The sequence below is a fragment of the Perissodus microlepis genome, chromosome 6 (genome assembly GCF_051167445.1).
Source record: "Perissodus microlepis isolate ML-2025 ecotype Zambia chromosome 6, ASM5116744v1, whole genome shotgun sequence".
Lineage (NCBI taxonomy): Eukaryota > Metazoa > Chordata > Actinopteri > Cichliformes > Cichlidae > Perissodus > Perissodus microlepis.
The window spans coordinates 25,681,457-25,701,855 of record NC_140466.1 but is presented as its reverse complement, the minus strand read 5'-3'; the positions used below and the strand labels follow the sequence as shown (position 1 = coordinate 25,701,855).

The window sequence follows — 20,399 nt, the reverse complement described above, 5'->3', positions numbered from 1 at the left end:
ACATCTATTTTATTTACAGCCTATAGCACATTTAAACGTTTACACTCCAGGTCTAAATAAAACCCAGTTTTAAAATACCTAAAAAGCTGAAAGGTGTGTTTTGTGATCTACTGGTCATTAAAATCTGTTTAGAATTTGCAAATTGATCTTAGAAGTAATTTCACACTGCCTTTATAAGTTACATTTATCGGTATCGGTATCGGTAATACTGACCCTGTATTTGTGTGTGTAAACACAGATTAGCAGGTGTGTCTTTTGCTACGGGGAAGCGCACATTATCATGGGGGGACTAACAGGGAGGTGTTTGCGGATCTAAGTAGGGCTCATCTGTATTCTGGCCCTGCTTCGTGGAACACAAGCGGGTGGTATTCATACAAAGAGCATCAGCCACAGCTGCTGCTCTGAAAGTGATCAGGAATTCAAACACCCACGCAGCAGGGGTTAAGAGCAAACTCTGCTACTTGGGGATGCCAGGTGTTGTACGAGGACCTAAAGCAGGAGCTCAAACTAAATTCACCGAACTTGCTCAGGTTTGATCTTAAATTTTCTCTTTGAGTAAGCAGCAATTTGGGCTAAAAACAACAGTTGGTGTTGGGGAATCTTTGGAGACACTGCTGACTCCAAACATGCTCGGTGCCAGTTTTCGTTGTGAGGATTGGCAGCAGAGCAACAGTGAAATCAGGTGTGGATAGTTTCCGTCGATTTCACGTGAAGTGTGGAGGGCAGCCATGATGATGCTGGTTTCGCTCTAGAAGGATACTGCAGCAGCTGGCGCGGCTTATAGGACTGGTCTCAGTCAAAAACAGCTGCCCCAGGTAGGAACGTCGGAATGCTGAATGTGTCCCTACAGGCCTGATCTTTGATCGCAGCAGCAGCTTCCTCTCAGTGGGTTCTCTGATTTCACATCTCCGTGGAGGGACGACGCTAAAAAGAACACCTGCTTAATTCAGTGATATGCTGTTTTTCCTGTTTAAACATATACTGAAATAGTTTGGGATATTAGCTTACGTATATAGAAGCTCTTCTGGGATTCAGAAGGCCTTCAACGAAGCAGGTGGGTAAAATATAATCTGCATCTTGAATTTTGGTCTAATCTTTTTGATTTATTCTACACAGTCCTACAAACTCAGATTACCTTTGGGAGCACCTGGATTATATATTTATAATATCATTAGGAAACATCTTTAATGACTATATCTATGATTCTGACAGCCTGGTTTTAATTAGTTTGTCTCCAGGCTTTGCTTGTGGAAACTAAAGCAATACTAAGGCTCTCCATGGCTCTTTGTAGGTTCTCTGAGCACGGACAAACATTATAATCTTGGTGAAGTAGTGAAAAAGTCAAAAGGGCCTTTAAGTAAGGTGAACATGCTTAAATTATTTAATCAAATCCACAATCTTTTCCTGGAACATTATACAGCTTCTTATGCGTTTACTGAACTGCAGGCACGACTCAGGATGCAACCTGTCTGGTGTCTTGCATGTCGAACTGAGTCGCTCTTTAGGCTGAAAAACAGTTATGTATAACATTTTGGAAGTATGCAGCATTACCTTTGAGAGATAGCTGTTCAACTCATTTATGTATGGGAAAACTAAAAATCTATCTGTGATGTGGAGTTGGACAGAGGTGAGCTCACTGACCTCTCGCCTTCGCCCAACCTTTGCTTTAGGCTAGTGGTTGGAGGTTATGTAGGCTGCAGCTTACACAAAATCATGCAGGGCTTCAGTATGGAACAAGGAAAAACATGTGCTTTTTAAATCCGATTTAATTTTTGCCATCCATAAAGAGTCTGACAGTGTACGAAAGGTTTAGAGCATAAGTTGGTACTGTACTCCTTTAAGTATGATACGCAGTTTGTGGCTACACACCCGTACTGCACTGAGGTTCCGTATGATACAGTGTTGCCTAGGACGTATACATCATTTGTTACCATTTCTTTAGTTAAATTTATTTAAAAAGTCAAAGATGAGAAAATTTGTCAGTCATGAAAATGTATTTGTTTTACCAACGAGGTGTTTCCCAAAGAGCTAAAGATCTGACATCTTTCAGCACAGTGTGCAGAGTGTCTTTAGAAAAAACTTCAGGAAACACAACAAATGTCCTTAAGAAATAGAAAACATCCACACTGAAAAAAATGTTTTTTTGGCCCTGTAATTATTATTTCAATTAGCTATATAAATTTTACAAAAAAATACATATTCAGTGCTATTACTTTAAAATAGCAGTTTTTCTTGTAGTGCATTACTTGAGGATTGTTTGTAATTATGTGTCCTCAGTTTTGTATGTAAATTGAATCATTCGATCCAAGTAATATTCATTAAACCAGTTCATTGGCTTAATTAGTTGATATTTCCAAGTAAAATGTAATGGAGTGACATCAGTGAATATGGCCACCTTCTCTGCATTCGGAGCATGACGTCAAAGCCCCTCCCCACATTTGAGCGGTCTTTCTTCAGACATACCATGGTCCACATTTCGACGGTTGGCAGACTTGACGGAAACGGGAAGAAGTGGAACCATGAATGTAAGTTTTAAGCGGAACAAACTTTGTACGTTCCTGTTGGCTCACCTACTTAAGTCAGTTTCTCCGCACTGAAAGCAGCTGCGCTAGCAAATAGTGTATTTTCCTGCTAGACTTGCTGACTAACTTTCCTGGCAGGAGGTATGTCCAGAATTTCCCACAGCACTTTACAGCTTAGATGGCCACCTAAACAACACACGCCTGCTGCCTTAACTAACGTCTTTGTGAATAAAACGACCACGGTCCAGTTTAAAATAATTGCTGCACCATGAGGTGTATTTTGAAAAAAACAAACAAACAAAAAAACAAAAACGATGTACGCACTCGATTTCACTCAAGTCTTCATATTGACCTATTTTAAATTTGACACCGAGCTGACATATGTAAAAAAAAATAAAAAAAATAAAAAAATTAATATCAGTGTGCATCCTTGAGTTAGTAGAAATTAGTTGAAAAGCATATAGATAACCTTTTTTCTTTCTTTTTTTTTTACAGAACATAGGACCTTCTGACTGCTAATTTGAACTCCACAAGGTAAGATCAAATTAGTAACGATTAGGTTTAACTTGTCACATAATTTCTTTGTGTGGCAGTTTGGTTTAATTTTGAGATGGTCAATTTGTCTGTTTAAGGTGCCACAACATGAGATGGATGTGTAAGATATGTAGCTTTGAGTCAGAGAAGAGGTTGGGATTGTTAAAACACTACAGACTAAAGCATGGAAATGGTGGTCGCAGCCAGTCAGTCCCTTGTCTTCACACTGATTGCCCTTGCTTGTTTAAAACATTTAATGCCCTTAAGACCCATTTGTCTCGACACCATGTGAAGATGGTCACACAAAGTGGACCTCTTTCATTTACTTGTCTACTTTGCTGCTCTGTTTTTTTTAATTCAGAGAAGCAGTATTTTGAGCATCTTAACAACCACTTAAGGAAGTTTGAAGTAGTTGCATGTGTCTTCAAAAACTGCAACTTCAGTACAAATATTTATTCCACCATTGCTACACATAGACACAGAAAACACCAGTCACACCCTCTTGAGGATTTTAAAACTGAAGTATTAAAAAGCAAACCTAATGAACCCATGTTTGCTCAGGATGAGACCTGTGTGGAAGAGAGCTTAGAGCTTTGGGATGGGGAACCACAGGAGTTGTCTCAAGATATAAAAGAGAAATTTGGCCATCTATTTTTAAAGTTAGAAAGCATGTTCAATGTCCCAAACAAATGCATTGATGAAATAGTAGATGAGCTTCAGTTTATATCCACCTCTGCATCTGGTCCACTTTTAAGAGATGTGGTGGTGTCCACCTTGAAAAGCCATAATTGTGATCTGGATCCAGCCATTATCTCAGATTTAGTGAAAAATCTTTGTGAGACACACCCTATAAGTACTGCCTTGGGGACAGGTGGCCCTTTCACAACTTATTACAAGAGAAGAGAATTTATGAAGAAGCATTTTTCAGTTGTTGAACCAGAAGAACACATACTTGATTAAAAAAAAAAAGGGCAAAACCTTCCAGTATGTCCCAATATTGCCCTCCTTGGTGCAGGTCCTAAGTAAGTCTTTTCAAGAAAACACATTTGAAGGTGAAAAAAAAACTGAAAATGACTTTAAGTACCAGACATTTCGTGATGGATCTCACTATCAAAACAACAAGTTTTTCTCTGTAGAGGAGAACAGAGTGAGTCTCATCCTGTACGTTGATGACTTTGAGGTATGTAATCCTCTTGGGACATCTCGAAAAAAGCACAAAGTCTATTGGGTGTTGGGAAACATTCCGGTGCAGTTACGTTCCACATTGACATCAATCTACCTTGCAATTCTGTGTAAGGCTGAAGACACCAAGCAGTTTGGATTCCAGCGAGTTTTAGAGCCACTGTTAACAGATATCCAAAGCTTGGAGAAAGATGGTCTTTTTGTTCCAGCGTTAGGGAAAGCCATTAAAGGGACTGTGGTCAGTGTGGTTGCAGATAATTTGGGGGCGCACTCTGTGGCAGGATTTGTCGAAAGCTTTGCAGGGTCATACATCTGCCGGTTTGTGTTGGGGAGCGATCCAAGTTTCAGTCCAATGAAGTGAGATCTGGGTCTTTTCATCAAAGAACCAAAGATCAACATACACTGCATGTACAGACAGCTGTGTCTAGTCCAGATCACCCTCATTGTTATGGTGTAAAAAAAACAGTGTGCATTGTCAGAAAAACTTGAGCATTTTCATGTTACATCTGGTTACCCTCCAGATGTTTTACATGATCTGCTGGAGGGCATTGTTCCAGTGGAACTGTCTTTGGCATTTGATAACTTGATCAAGAAAAAATATTTTTCTCTCATGGAACTGAATGATGCCATTTCCAATTTCCCATACAAGTGGAGTGATAAAACAAATCGCCCTCATCTCATTCCTGCTAACTTTTCGACTCGAAAATCAGTAGGGGGCAACGCACATGAAAATTGGTGCTTATTACGTCTTTTGCCTCTGATTATAGGTTTAAAAGTACCCCAACAAGAGCCTGTATGGCAGATGCTGATGACACTGAAAGACATTGTGGACCTTGTCATATCTCGAGCCCATACTGAAGAAAGCATTTGCTATCTTGACAGCATCATTTCAGAACACCGAAGCAGATTCCTTGATGTTTTCCCCCAACATAAGCTCATTCCCAAGCACCATTTCCTTGAGCACTATCCTCAGCTCTTTCGGGAATTTGGCCCCCTAGCTGCCCTCTGGACAATGAGATTTGAGGCCAAACACAGCTTTTTCAAGAAGGTGGTCAGACACACTGGTTGTTTCAGGAATATTTTGCAGTCCCTTGCAAATAAGCACCAGCTCATGGTTGCATATCATCAATCACATTCTGTTAAACCATCACTTGCAGTCACAAAAACAACAGAGGTCTCTTTAGATGTGCTTAAGGATGATCTAAAAGACCTGGTGAAATGCAGATTCCCTGCTGTTACAGCTGTGCATGTTGCCAATAATGTGTGCAGTTTAGGCACCAACTATGCAGTGGGAATGTTGTTGTGTTGTGGTTCCACTGCAGGACTGCCTGACTTTTCTGAAGTGTTACAGATAATGGTGATTTGTAACAAACTGACTTTTTTCGTGAGACAACAAAATACATGGCACAATGAACACCTGAGGAGTTATGAGCTGGAGAACACAGGGAGTGTGCAGTTACTTGAGCAAAGAGAGCTTAAAGATTTTTATCCTTTGGCTTCATACACCCTTGCAGGAAGACGCCTGACAACTTTAAAGCACCACATTTGCCTATCCTTTTGAAATGTGAGGAGAGAAGCTTGTGAATAAATGTCTGTGTATTTCTCTTCTGTTGTTGCAGCTTCTTCCTGTTGATATGGCACCCTCAGCGAAACTGCGGATAATTTTTGGGGAGGATGATGTCCACAAAGTACTTTTACCTGCAGGCATCCCAAGCACACTTCAGGACCTCAATGATGTTCTTCGAGAGACATTTGATATTACAGGACCATTCACTGTTATGTACCAGGACATGGATTTCGACGGTCAGTTCTTCACTTTGACCTCGATTGAGGAAGTACAAGATAAAGCTAACCTCAAAGTAGTAAAAACTGAACCAGTAATCTTGAGTCTCACTACTGTGGACATGTCAGAAGTCGAATCTCCAGTTCCACTATCTACAGAAGCAAGCTCCTCCTCATCTGTATGCGACACAATCCTGTTGTCCTCCCCAGATGAGAGTGGACCATCCTACAGGTCTAAGCCATGGCCATTTAAGTTTGAAATACCAGACTTCTCTTATGATATAGACCTTGCACTGGAAGCAGGAAAGCAAGCTTATGAAAATGATGGCACACTTTTGAACAACCCAAGCGTAACTAGTAGCATTCTTGAGAAGCTTGCAGAGACTATATTTGGCTTCACAGCATATCCAACTGGTGTCCAGATTTTAGCTGTTGCTGAAGCCTTGGTAGCAAAATACCCATGCCTCAAAGAGCCAGGGTCTTTTAATGGCCTATATGGTTGGCAACAGAGGATAAAGTATAAAATGGGCAACTACAGGGCAAAGTTAAGAGGTCGCCAATTAGCCATTCCAGAGCTCGAGGTGAACACACTGAAGAGACGATGCTCCAGTGAAGAGGGTTCACTTAAAGGCTTTAAAAGGGCAAAAAAAGCTGAAGTCAACTATCTGCCACCACTGCCATTCGGTGAGACTGAGGAAACCTTAGAGATGGAGAGACTAGATTTGCTGAAGGAAATGAAGAAGAAGAACAATGAGAGGGCAATTAATGAGAAAATGGAGAAGTCTTTTGCTATGAGAAGAAAAGAGGTTGTCAAGGATTGCCCCGCAATCCAAGACCTCTTAGAGAGGTGGCCTTCTCGGTTCTGTGAAAATCAGGTAAATCCAGTTCTTGTTCATGCAGCAACTAAGTGTATGTGAGATCTCATGAGTCATCTTTGACATGATTTTGTGTTTTTATCTCATTTCAGATCAAAGAGGAGTTTAAGCGAATAACCACAATTCATCTGGAGCGAACGTTTTTGTCCAGATTGGACGGGTACACCACCAAACTCCTGGAGATATTTCGAAGGAAGGGCGGGACTGCAGGGACCAAAATAAAACCAATGTTGGACTCACCGAATAAGGTAAAATTATTATTTTAATTACATAATCTAATGGAAAAGATGAGGTCATACACACTGAGAATGTATCACTCTTATTTAAAGGACAAGTTTGTTATTTTACACTTAAAGCTTTGTTTTCAGATTGTTTATGATGAAATTGAACGATTTTGATTGAAATTTGGACACATGCTGCTGGCCCGAGCTTTTTTGGTTTCTGTGGTAGCACACCCTAACCTCCACAATGGCTTCATACAAAGACGTGAAACTCACCGAGTGGTCAGGGGTGTTCACTGATATGTTCACACACAAATCGCTGCAAAAATGCTTTCCAACAGGTGTTTTACCATTTGTTGTAAAACTGTGGACCTATTTTTTGAAATGCCTCACACCTGTACATTCTTCCGCCGAGAGCTTGAATAATAGAATAGAATAGCGGCGGACTAATACCGTACATCACAGCACATCTAAAAGAAGTCAATGGAGTTGGACAAAAACTACAATAAAAACCAGTTGGAAAGTATCTTTTGCAGCGATTTTTGTGTGAACATATCAGTGAACACTCCTGACCACTCGGTGAGTTTCACGTCTTTGTAAACGACAGTTTTATGCGTTTTAGGAAGGATTGTTCCAGTGCACCTATGAAGCCATTGTGGAGGTGGGGGTGTGCTACCACAGAAACCAAAAAAGCTCGGGCCAGCAGCATGTGTCCAAATTTCAATCAAAATCGTTCGATTTCATCATAAACTGAAAACAGGGCTTTAAGTGTAAAATACTGAACTTGTCCTTTAATCTGATCAGTGTCTCTGTTGGCTGAAACTGTTCTCCTGATCCTGACACTGTGGCCACAATTAACAATTTATGCACATGATTGTCTCTACAAGTGTATACAAACCTGTCATCTCTCCCTTAATATGCGCTCAAAAGCAGAGAAATTTACAGAATTTTCAAAGTGACCCTCTGAGTGCAGCGAGATCCCTTCCTGCTGCCCATAGACTCCAATACAATTATTTCCCAAAATATTACTCTTGTGTGTGGGAATTCCTGTCCTTGACTGGTTAATATTGTGATAGGAGGTACTGATATGTTGCGAAAAATTCATTTGCATGTCCAGTGATGAGGCAGAAAACTTTCCTCACTGGGCAGAGACAGTTTCTGGACCCACAGATTATGACATGCACTGGACTCTTGTCTTAACACACATCGTTGAGAAATTCATGTTAAGTTGCACGCTTCACAACGTTAGAATGTAGCTGCAGGCTTACATTCTCCATGGGTAACTTTCTGTTTACATCTGTATGTGCTGTTATGTATGTATGTTACATATGTTATTCTGTGTATTTTCTGCAATAAATTTTCTTTTTGGGTTTAATAGCATCATGTCGATGGCAGAAGGGACATTATCATTTGTTGCTTAGTTGAGTATCTTGGAGAGAGTGGAGAGGAGCTGATCAAAGACCATCAGGTATCTGATGATCATAATGACTGTATTAAAATTATTGTCTAACCTTATAATCTGGTCTTCACTTGTGATGATATATTGAAGGTCAAAGATTCTCTACACTTGTGATGTTTTTTAAAAAAGACTCAAGATTAATATTTTTAATCAGGCTTTTATTTCTTCAATCTTTATGCTCTTACCCTTTACTTTTTAAATCATATTTAATCTTTATCTTATCTGCCTTAAACTTTAACTTGCCTTTTTTTTCTGATTTTTTTCCTGACTATTTAACGATCACTTATTAACTTTATTTTATGAGCAAAAGAGTATTTAATTTGATTATACCTTTATAACCTATTTTAATGATTTAATGGTTCTGGTCTACCAACACGCGTGCCGTCCCATGGACAGCTCCAGGCTGGATGGCCCCCAAAAGTGATTTTCTTTGTCTCAGGGTCAGCCTCTGTGAAGCACGTTCTGTAACTTTACGTATGAAAAGTGCCATATGAATATTGTTTGATTTGAGTATACTAAATTGAGTATACCTCTTTTTTATTTTTACATTTTTTTCTCTTAACCTTTTCTTTTACTTGGAATCTATTCTAGTTATTTCTAATTGTGGTTTGTTTGTTTTCACAGAACGTCAGCCAAGAAGCATTGAAAGAGGACTGCAGTAATCACATGATGAAGATCATCGTAATCCATCCCAATGTGGCACAGGAAAACCAAGATCCTGTGAACGTGTTGGTCATCATTGAGGGGACAGAAATTCTGGAGGACTGCGGAAGAGTGACAAACGCTTGCCTCCTGCTCATGGGTGTCATCTATGCTGTCAACTTAAGTTACCCACTGAAACTGAAATATACGTTTGAGGTATTTCAGAAGCTGTTTCTTGAGCTTGACATCCTTAAAATGTCACCAAAGGTCCAGTCTCTCCACAAGAAACTTTTATCGTGAGTGTTCCAGTGTTATTTGTGCTTTTGTCCAGCACAATTAATTTGTTTGCATTTTGTCTGTTTTCTGACAGTAATTTCAAGTGTTGCTCAGTTTTATACAAGTTCTTTCTGTCCTGAACGTTCTGAGAATGTCTGCAAAGGTAGTGATTGCAACTGTTAATGGACAGAGTTGATGTATGTGTTCTGAAAGTTGATTAGAAGAAAGGGGACAGTGCACACTGAGTTTTTGAATAGCATGTTTTTTTTTTTTTGTATATGTGTATATGCTCTGTTTTGAAATTTGCAAGCAAGAAGTTCTATGGCCATGTTTTTTGTGGTTATAATGTTATGTAGATATTTTAAATATATCTATGCCATTTCAACTGTGAAATAAAAGTGTCCCTTAAGCTGCAAATATTTGTTTTGGAAAATATTGATTTATTATTTAATAGAATAATAAGAATATTTATTCAATTCGATTAATATTAACTAGTACATTCATAATAAATATTACTTAATAATTACATAGAATATAACAAAGAAAAGATGAGTAAGAAACACAAAGAAATATCAGCAATGTTCACTTGGGTTTTGTAATTGGATGCAATGGTATTCTGAGTAAAAGTTACAATCTATAGATGAGTATTGCCAGTGCAATTTACTTGTGTATTTCACATAAAAAATTGATGGTTCTAGTAAGTAAATATTACTTAGAAATAGCCCGAGTAAAGATTACAAGCACTTTCTGTGTGGAAAAAGTTGCCTAGCTTTTTTTAAGTAAATGTCACTCCAATTTTTTTTCAGTGCAGCAAAGAACTGACACAGGACCTGAGACCCTTCAGTTAATCCAGCTGCTGTTCACCGAAGCTTCATCTGAAATGGTCTCAGTGGAAAAAGTATCAAGGAGTAATTCTTAGGGAAGGGAGACAGGAGGAGAAGCGGTTATGGTATCCCAAATTACATAAAAACTGCACTGTGAAAATCGCAGCACGGGAGAGATCAGGAGAGTCTACAGTCGTCTGTAAAACACAGTGGAGGCTCCGTCATGGTTTAGGGCTGCATCTCATCCATAGGTGTTGGAGATCTGGTCAAAATTTGTGAATTTATCAATGCAGAAAAACACACACACGCGCACACACAAAACAGATTAATTCTTCAGTATGACAATGATCCCAAACACACTGCCAGTGCAGTAAAAACATACCTGGATAGAAAAACACACAATAGAACACCATCAGTCATGGATCAGAGCCCGGACCTCAACATTATTGATAGTGTGGAATCATCTTGACAGAGAACAGAACAAAAGACAGTGAACATCCAAAGAAGAGCTTTGATTGAAAAGCCTGGAGAACCATTCCTGAAGACTAAGCTAAGAGAGAAGAATAACAGTGTTCATACCAAATTTTCATTTTCAAGGTTGTTGCAATTGTAAGAATTCTGTTTTTGCCTTATATACTGTATTTCCACATATATTAGCATATGTTTAAATAAATGCCTACAATTATTTCCCATTTTCTTAATAAAATATAAAATAAGCGGTGGCTCAAGACTTTTGCATTATGCTGTAGTACAAGTTAAAGATGATTATAAAATGCATACTCCTACAGTTTGTTGTTTTGCTGTAACACCTACAAAGAGGATATGCAAAATAAGCAAAACAATATGATCACAGAAGGGGAAAAACACATTATACCACTTTCAAGCACATTTTGCTTGTCATGTGTTTGCTATTTATGTATTTCACGTGTGATTTTAAAAGGCAAAATTGATGCAATACTTTGTTTAATTTGTGGCTTGGAATGACACACAAAGAATGGCATTCATGCAGTATTGCAAAGCTGTTTGTGAGCGACAAAACTTAAGTGTAGAAATAAAACATATGAATGCCTAAATTACACTCCCATGATGGAATCTAATGCCTCTCTTTTGCGAATGACCTGTGGCATGCTGGTGCTAACAGAAGGTTCCGTAAGTGGACTTGTGGACTTGTCACAGTACTGCATGTAATGGGGTTTTTATATCCGTGCACACAAAAGTAAAAAACATGAATCAAAAGATTACATTTTGGGGCAATTTCACAAACTGCACACTACCCACTTGATGAATGTCCCTTAGAGACACCAGCCTGGTATCGTAAAAAGGCAGTTTCCATAAGTCAGTCTGCACATTGTTGCTGCAACTTCCATTTCACACTGTGTGACCCCAACACCTTAACTGATATGTATATGCAATTTTCAATATATCAAACTCAAGATCATTAAAAGAATAATTCTCTTTAAAAACAGCTGTCCAGTAGAAACTGAATATTAATTTAACTCTTTCTTTTAACATCCAGTGAAGGAAGTCTTGTTAATATATTATTGTAAAAAGCTTCAGCTGCCCTATGTTTGACAGTACGAGCTCCTGAGCACCCATCCAACCAAACTTTTATTGTTGTTCCTTCAGTACTTCAAACATCTGCATAAAATTAAAAGCTTAATAATATTCTCTCTGTGGCTTGAAGCAATTTAAAATGTATAAACTAAGGCGTGGGGAGATTTTAACATTCACAAAGCTGAGGAATAAAGATCCAGCCGTGCTGCATTAACAGCCTCGACCTGTCGGGAGCTGCTGTGAATATCTGCTGCATTACTACAAAACTTGCATACATGAGTCGCTTCTTGAACTTGGTCAGTTTCCTCCTGTCTTTGTATGTGTGAGTCACCGTTTTATTTTTATCGCCTTGAAGGAACACCCCCCCACCCCCCAACTGACTACCTCAGACTGGACTTCTCCGGAAAGATCACAGAGGAGGAAGAGAGAGAAAGGGCTCCTCCCTGTGGTGAGGCTTCAGCTGTCCATCTCAAGGAGAGGGTGGAAGACTCCCTACTCCATAGCAACAGTCCAACATAGCAACAGCCGAGATAGCTTTGGATGCCATTCAGAGAGTATCGTGTATCTTCACTCAGTCCTTAGAAACAGAGGACATTGTAAGGAGCGCAGGATCATAATGCAGGCTGCTTAGCTTTAATTTCACTGCCACTTTTCTCCTTTGGTTTATGGAAGTGACTGTATGCGACTTCAGTTCAGAAGTGTGAGGGTTTTTTTTTTCTTTTTCAAACTGCAGGCTGTGAAATAAAAAGTCAGGTGCTTATTTCTGATTCATGCTGGGCAAGGGAAAGAAAACTGAAAAGCAGGAACTGGAAAATCTAGGCAGAACAGAAATGACTGCCATCGAGCGTTCAAAGACTTAAGCTCTGCATTTGAATAACAACACCTCTCAGCGCCCTCTGGTAGAAACGTCTCAACCAAGAATTTGTCACTCCTTATTTGAACTTTTTCCTCGTCTTTTCCACAGTCCTTATGATGAATCATTCAAAATCCCAGGCTCGAAATGAGACCAGACAGGGACAGAAACTTCCCTCATACTGAGCTTGCAGCAGCCAGCCCAACTCCAATTTCAGCCCAACAATGCGGCACTTTGATCAGACTTTATGGCTGATTTAGGGTGTCACCAGTAACTGTCTATCACTCCTACGCAGGGCCTCTAGGAGCAGTCGAGCTGAGAATGCCGGGGTTGGGACATGCCAGGAAATCAGGAATAGGGTGACAGATGGCAGACCGGATGTAAATCGAAGATGCATGTCAAGCCAGATTTGCCCTGGCACCACCTCTCTCTGTCCGTATTTTACTTTTTGTCAGCAAATTCTAAAAGTAAATTGGCAAAACTCTATTAAGATTTATCTTTGTAGCGAAAGCCTGAAGTACTACACTGTAGGTCAACCCTCTGCTGTTTACCAAAACCATGTTGTTTACCATTATTTTGAATATTAGCGCTATTTGAAGTCAGTCCCACAAAAAGTAATTTGCACTGGTGATGTTGATCTAACAAGATTACCAAACCAGTTAATAAAAGCAGTCTCCAGTAAATACACCAATCTCATCACCTTAAGTATCATTTACTTTAAACCACAATGTCGGTCTGTTTGAGCCTAAATTTCAAATGAAAGTTCAAAAAGGAGAGATCATTTGAAAAACCTGAACATCAAAGCATTAGAACTGAAGCCCCCACCCTCCCAGACTCTAGAAGCAATAGTGGTGGTGAAGATAAAGATGGAGGCTTGACTGAGTGAACCGGGTGAGGTGAGATTCAAAGCACAAAGTCCATAGACTGATTGGGTTGGAGAGGGCAGGCCAGAAAATGACTGGACCAGAGTAATGATGTCAGTATTGAGTTTGACAGCGTGGGAAATTATAAGTTGGATGGCTAAACACCCAGAAAACTGGTAGATGAGCGATTACAGATCTTCATTATTGAACTTACACATAAACTTCAATTCTCAGCAGGAAGACATCGACTGCTCTGAAACCCACGGGCAAAGTAACAAAGATAAAAGAAATTACCAAGAGACAGATGATTTTTAGACACAATGTTGTGCAAAAGTCTTGAACCACCCCTTGATTCTTTGTATTTTGCTTCTTGTCATATTAAAGTGGCTTCTGGACAGCCATCCTTAAGGAAAGGAAACAAGAAGGAAAGGCTGACGTATGCCAAATTACACTGCATCTGTTTCCCATTTCCCTAGCAAAACAAAGAAATTAGGTGTGGCTCAAGACTTTTGCACGGTACTGTACTAAAATTTTTATATCTTGTGTGTCCTTGTTTATGTAACTCAAGGTTAAAGGCAAAAGAAGAACGATATTATTTTACTCTTCATATTACAATAAACGCATTGAAGTGATTGATATATTTTTCATTGTGTGTGCGTGTGTGTGTGTCACATTCACACTGAGTGCTCTTTTACATCCTTTACTCCACATAAAAAACTGTATAGTTTGAATAGCGCTGCATGTGAGCTAGGCCTGAGTGTTTTTTAAGGCCTCGCGGCTCAATCAAAAGACAATCTTCCTGCCTCTCACTGTCAAACATTAGCCTTGTTGCACTTGGCTCCCCGTGGCCATTATGTGAATGGAGTCTGTGCCTGTTCTGTCGCTCTTTGATCATTCCTGTTATTAACCACTCACCAGATACATCTGTCAGATGTTTTACAGTTATGGTTTCATACCATTAGGCACCTGCTGCAAATCACAATGTCAACTATCTACAGGGGTTTGCCATAATACCAGCAATACCTGCGCAACCTAATGCAATCCGGTGCTGTAGCTCTGCAACAAAACCTTTAAATCTTTGTGAGGATAACGCTTCACTTTTATTCGCTGTTTAAGTTTCAGCTGTGTTAAATTCTTAGGCCTTAGTTTCACGAAACCCTGTACTTAGTCGGCCTGTTTTATTTGTACTACATACAGATAAAGTGATGCATTGATCCTCTTTTTTTTTTTTTTTTTGGATCCATGTCTACCTGACACAGCCAAAGATGAGAAGATGACAAAAGGAGCAGAGATCCCAATGTTTCTGTCAGTGGAAATGTAGCTTCACCACCTTGGTGAGCTCTGTGGGATTTCATGACCCAGCTGTAGACAAAAATAGACGTTTTCATAGAACCACAGACCATCTGGTTGCTTCATCCGTTCTCTCTCTCTCTCTTTTTTCATTTTTGAAAGATGAATGTAAATCCAAGAAGGGTCTCTCTGGTGTACCCGGCATAAATTCTGCAATAATATTAGCATAACAGATTAACCATTACCTACTGTGAGCACCAGATACAACCACAATTGGTCTTCAAGCTTGAGCCTCATGCAGAGAGCCGAGGTATGTAGTTAATCATTAAAGCATTTTTTTAATCAATTCAGATGGAAAAGAGCTGTGAGGATGGAGAACTGTCAAGCAGAGAAACTGCTTTATTTTGTGGCAGTAGCTCATCACCACACTGTCGAGGAACGCTGAACAGCTTGTCGGGCTGCACTTGTCTGGGTTGATAGTGGCAATCAAGTCTGTTAAAACCTGCGTGCTGGCGGCAGCACTTCTCACAACGAGTTTGCACAATCGCACATTAAAATCAACAGCATTAGCTCATCAGTTTCACACTTCGCTAGTCGTCCCATTTTCCGAGCTTTGGAGAACTCAATTTACATAAACAGGAGGTTTTAACAAAACCTACCACGAAACCGTCTCCCACCGTCACCATCATTTCAGTTACCGCTCACTGCTAGACAGGACAGTTTCCTCACTTTACACTGAGACTCATTACCAAAGGAAAAAGCAGGCATCATCTGCATCACATCTCTAAATGGCATAGTCAGAAACTGCCCTGTAAATAAAGTTCATTCATTTGTTTATTAGTTCTAGTTGAGCTCAGTGCAGCCCATTTTGCATTATATTTTGCCTCAAGAAGGCAATTTGCTTATGCATATGAACTACATTGAACCATACAAGACAACAGACCATAGAAATGAGCCAGAGTGTCTACTGCGAAACAATAAAGCAGATCACCACGGGTCATGGGAGGCCTGGAGTGGAGTCAGTGTTTCGACTGAACAACTGAATGCAGTTAAATACATAAGTATGATAGTAGTAGTGCGCAGCAAATAAGCAAAGGGAATTCAGTCAGCCACCTGCATCTGGAATTGATGTGTTGTTAAATGGATGCGGAGTAGTAATGAGTTTATTTGGTGTCTGAGACAGACACTCCCTGCAAGCAAACGCCGAGCTCAGCACAGAGGAGACTGGCGAGTGACAGTGATAAACTCCACCACAGGAGAATCAGAGCCTACAGGTGGAGGCCAGGCTTATGAAATACTGAAAGAGCAGAGGGAGGGTAGAAGTGGTGTCTGCATTTCAGGCTGAGCGCTAGCCAGCCCATGCATCTTTATTTGCCTTATGATCCGTATATTTTAAAAATAATGTTTATATCAGCAAATACAGGATGCCATATACAAAGACTGGCCAACCAGACTGGGCTCTAGTATAAACTCTGGAACAGGAACTGTGCTGTTTCTCCAAATGTAATATGAAAAACTGTCAATTTAATGTACTTGCATGTATATGGTGCTTTTCTAGTCATACTAACCCCTCAAGTCACATTTTAGCGAGTCACATTCAGATTGCACTGAATCCATTAGTTAAACTAATGTGCATGTCTTTGGACTGTGGGAGGGAGCCAGACTAACCAGACGGAGCCCACATAGTCTGAAGGAGAACATGCAAACCACTCCACCCTCATGCCATGCAAGCACACAGACATGCCATGTTTACCTGCTGGATTTGGTTAAATGTGTGGAGTGTGGAGAGAAAAAGCATGTAAATCACCACCTGTCTGTGTCAAAAGTCAAGGTAAGTGTCCATTCAGGCCTATGTTGCAGGGAAAAAATTGTGAATTACTCCCTTTTAACACGTATCTCCATACACTGTGATCTTTCTTCCCCATTCAGTGCACTTTTCCTTTTTAAAAACTGATGAATATACACAAATTCATGGTAACAGGGTTCTGGCTGATCGGAGCTGGCTTGACCCTGACTTATCGAAGAATTAAGAAAGCGGAACCGGCTGTTCAAACCTCCACAAGGCTGCCCGCTGGGATTGAAACGATGGGAAGAGGCGTGAGTTTCTCAAAATGGGCTCATTGAGTGCAGCACGGATAAGATCTTGGAAGGCTACGGCTGCTGTGAATACTCAGAATAAGATCTCTGACTGCAGACTGGATACATCTCGGAAGGGCTAGCTCGGAATAACATCTCTGGGCGCAAATTGGATGACATCTCGGGGAGGCTCACTGTCGTGAGTTCTCAGAATTGGCTCCTTGAGCACAAGAAATGACAAAATCACAGAACGCAAGTATGGCGAAGCTCGCGGCTCTGCAACGGGAGATAGAGAGACTATTGTTGGACTGTAGAACTGCTTTGAAATTCATATGAGCTGTTCGCACTAAAGTAAAATCCACCATCACTTCATGCGGATACCCCTTTGGCGCCAGCTGCGGTCTCAAGGCTGGAGCTGAACAACAACACCCTGATAACGACTGTGTTTAGTCTGTTCCTTCCCATTCCATGCAAGGCCACCTGGGTTGGCTGGAAGACTGTTTACTTAGCCTGGCAGGGCGAAGGACACTGTCTCAGCTGAACTCTGGACACGCACACACATACATATACACTGATATGCACACACTGATCCCCCCTCCCTTTGCAAACGCCTTCGACGCTTATTCCCTTCCGATGCTGACGGTGGATCAAGGAGACCAGCGCACAGGCTGCAGGCCCGGATGTACCGTCTAAATCGGCGGTCTCTCACCCTTTACCCACCCATGTTGCTTGTCATGTGTTTCTTTGGTGTATTAAGAGTTTTTTCATGTGCTATGTGCAGAGGTGTTTTTTTCTGTTCTCAAACTGATCTCCCTGTTGGAGCTCAGTCTGGGGGGAGTTATTTTTTTCTCCTTATCTTTCCTCATGTGGTGCATTTTTCCATTGTTATACCCCTCTGACCTGTCTTCCCCATGTGATGTTTTGTGTAATTTATGTGTGGTCGGAGGGTAAGATGACGCCGCCATTGCGTGCAATAGGTCGGCAGCCTTATGAAATTTCCCCTTGTGGGACTAATAAACGTATATCAAATCAAATCAAAATCAAATTGTGTATTTTATAGGTGTCCAGAGAACTTTGATCTTCAGTCGCAGTTTTACTCAGACTTGATGGCTGCACCTGAATGCTTTGGCTTACTTTCAAAGAAACTTTATCATAAGGTAAAGTAAGATATTTGGACTAGTCATATGAGGAAAAGCACAAATGTCACTAATAACAATAAAGACTGCTCTGTTCCTGAAGTGTCTAAGTAAGCCAAGGCAGTAATAATATAACAAAGTTAATTAATAATAAAGTAATCATCAACCACTAAAAGGAGGCATATTTGAAAAGGCTGCCTAAAGGGTTTTCTCTTCTCTTGGTCTCAAAGCTGGTCTGAAATGACAGGTATTAAGGTAGGTAAATTGTGCAGCATATATGCATGTATGTATATAATTCAATGTATAAATTAGAAAGAGGTAGTGCAATATTTTAGCAGTCTACAATAAGCGACAGCCTGGAACCAAATACCCCCATGCAGACAATAAAGATAGATTTGACCGTAAAACCACCAAGGCGCTCATATAAATGTTTAATTGTTGGCAGGAAATTTGACTTGTTCCATTGCTGCATTGGCTTAGCTGCTTGGTCTGGATGAAAAGGAAGGAAAGTGCCAAGGAGTCAATGCTCAGAATGGATCCGTTTGGGGTATTCAGGACATGATTGTCTGTGGCTAAAGCACACAAAAAGGAAGAAATCGTGGCTATCCATTAGCGATGGTTACAGAAAGAGTCTCTGTGTGCTTCTGTACGTGTGCATCTGCGTGTACATGTGTATGGGATGTGATGTGAACCCCTGCTGCTGGATAACCTCACTGTGTGAGATCTGACAGCTCCCACTGCTGTCTCTATGACAGGATAAAAGAGCGCCTGTGTGTGTGAGAGACTCAGATAGTGAAAAGGAGGAGGAAGTGGCCACAAAGAAAGCGAGAAACCAAAGCCTTTTCACACAAAAAAATAAATATGTTCACTCAAGTAAATGTCTCTTTGAAAGCTTATCTGTTTGAGCATGAACAACTAGATGTCCCACACTTCTTTGAAACTCACAACAAGCGACTGCAGGCCCGATGGTATCTGCTGAGCTGTTAACAAGACGAAGAAAATCTAAGATTTAAGTCATCAAAAGTCTTAAATGTAATTATGCCCCCAGTGCTGTCTTCAAACAAGGCACAGCACCATAGGAACCATCTGATTTCTTTCTAAAAAAATACGAAGACACAAGGGTACAAAAAGCCTCCCCCCAGCTCGCTTTCAAGCAACAATTATAAAGTTTTTAAAGAGTGGCGTATAAGCACACAGAAGGACATGGGTCTGCACCGCAAGATAACAGGTGTACATTCTTTTCCCACTTTTAAGTCAAAGAAATACAACATATTGACAAATGCAGCAACAAACAGAGACGTCGATACAGTTTGTCGGCCTGCTATTGTTGTGTGGTTCGGAGCAGTCCAAGCATACAAACCCTGCCTGCAAGCGTGTAATTTGCTGTGACACTTGTGAGATGGTTTGTGCTCCCGGAGAACTTTGATGTATTTGTAGCATTTCCAAGCCATTTGCCCACTTTGGCTTTAAAAATACAGCTTCCATCAAACAGCAGGTAGAGGGTACATGAAGTACGCTTATCAACAGTGAATGGAATCCACCATTACATATTAGTTCTTAAGTGTACTTAAGGTCTTAAGGACTTACAAGGATTTTTGGGATTTCTAGGCTATTCCAATTACTGCAGCCTTTAAAACATGGATGCTAAAAAAAAACATTTATATATGACAACTTATGAAGAAACATTAGTATTTTAATTTGCTATGGTGCTCATTTGTTTTGGGTTCCAACAAATATTTAACATGCAGAAAGCTCTGGAAGATTACGGTCCATATGCGGCGCAGCAGGCTTTCATAAGCGAATTATGTAAAATATTTTACACAGACAGATATTTTTCTCCAAAATTATGAGGTGCGAACTATAACACAGTGCCGACTGGTATTCAGTCAGTGGCTCGGTTCAGTGTTCTGCCTGGCAAGTGGATGGACGATGAAGGAACATGGATGTATCTATGCAGTGTATTCTAGTTGTGCATGTGTTCTTTTCTTCTAAGTGGTTAATTCACACTTATAATCAAGGTACGCAGGAGAACATTACTGAGCATACAATGAATAGAACCCTGAAGCAGATGGGCTATGGCAGCAGAAGATCACACCAGGTGTCACTCCTGTCATCTAAGATCAGGAAACTTACAGTATATAAACAGTATATCTTATACTATAGTATAAGATATACTGTATAAGTCTCACTAGATATCCTACACAATACATTTAGGCTGTAAACATTTACAATTAGTTTTTTTTCCTGTTACTTTTCTGTGTGGGTACACATGGCTCTAAAATAAAAGACCTTCTGCTTCCTGGAAAGTAT

General features: G+C 40.2%; 1 protein-coding gene across 3 annotated transcripts; it reads left to right on the top strand.

The window, feature by feature from the left end:
• Positions 1 to 272: 272 nt before the first annotated feature.
• On the top strand, positions 273 to 10,988 carry LOC146385762 (uncharacterized). 3 transcript variants are annotated; one of them, XM_084931676.1, is made up of 6 exons: positions 276 to 1,054; positions 3,018 to 3,056; positions 5,858 to 6,895; positions 6,988 to 7,143; positions 8,495 to 8,584; positions 9,200 to 10,988. In XM_084931676.1, exons 3-6 carry the CDS (start codon positions 5,873 to 5,875, stop codon positions 9,515 to 9,517), a joined length of 1,587 nt encoding a protein of 528 aa, XP_084787802.1. In that variant the 5' UTR covers positions 276 to 1,054; positions 3,018 to 3,056; positions 5,858 to 5,872; the 3' UTR covers positions 9,518 to 10,988. The 3 variants fall into 3 exon arrangements, with proteins under 3 accessions (XP_084787804.1, XP_084787802.1, XP_084787803.1); XM_084931677.1 differs by having other exon boundaries at positions 276 to 2,525; XM_084931678.1 differs by lacking the exon at positions 8,495 to 8,584 and having other exon boundaries at positions 273 to 1,054.
• The last annotated feature ends 9,411 nt before the right edge of the window (positions 10,989 to 20,399 follow it).

Coding starts and splice junctions, on each gene's coding strand:
- LOC146385762 (XM_084931676.1), top strand. CDS start 5,873: ATGGCACCCTCAGCGAAACTGCGGATAATTTTTGGGGAGGATGATGTC. Junction 7,144..8,494: donor TGTTGGACTCACCGAATAAG/GTAAAATTATTA, acceptor TGGGTTTAATAG/CATCATGTCGATGGCAGAAG. Junction 8,585..9,199: donor AGCTGATCAAAGACCATCAG/GTATCTGATGAT, acceptor TTGTTTTCACAG/AACGTCAGCCAAGAAGCATT.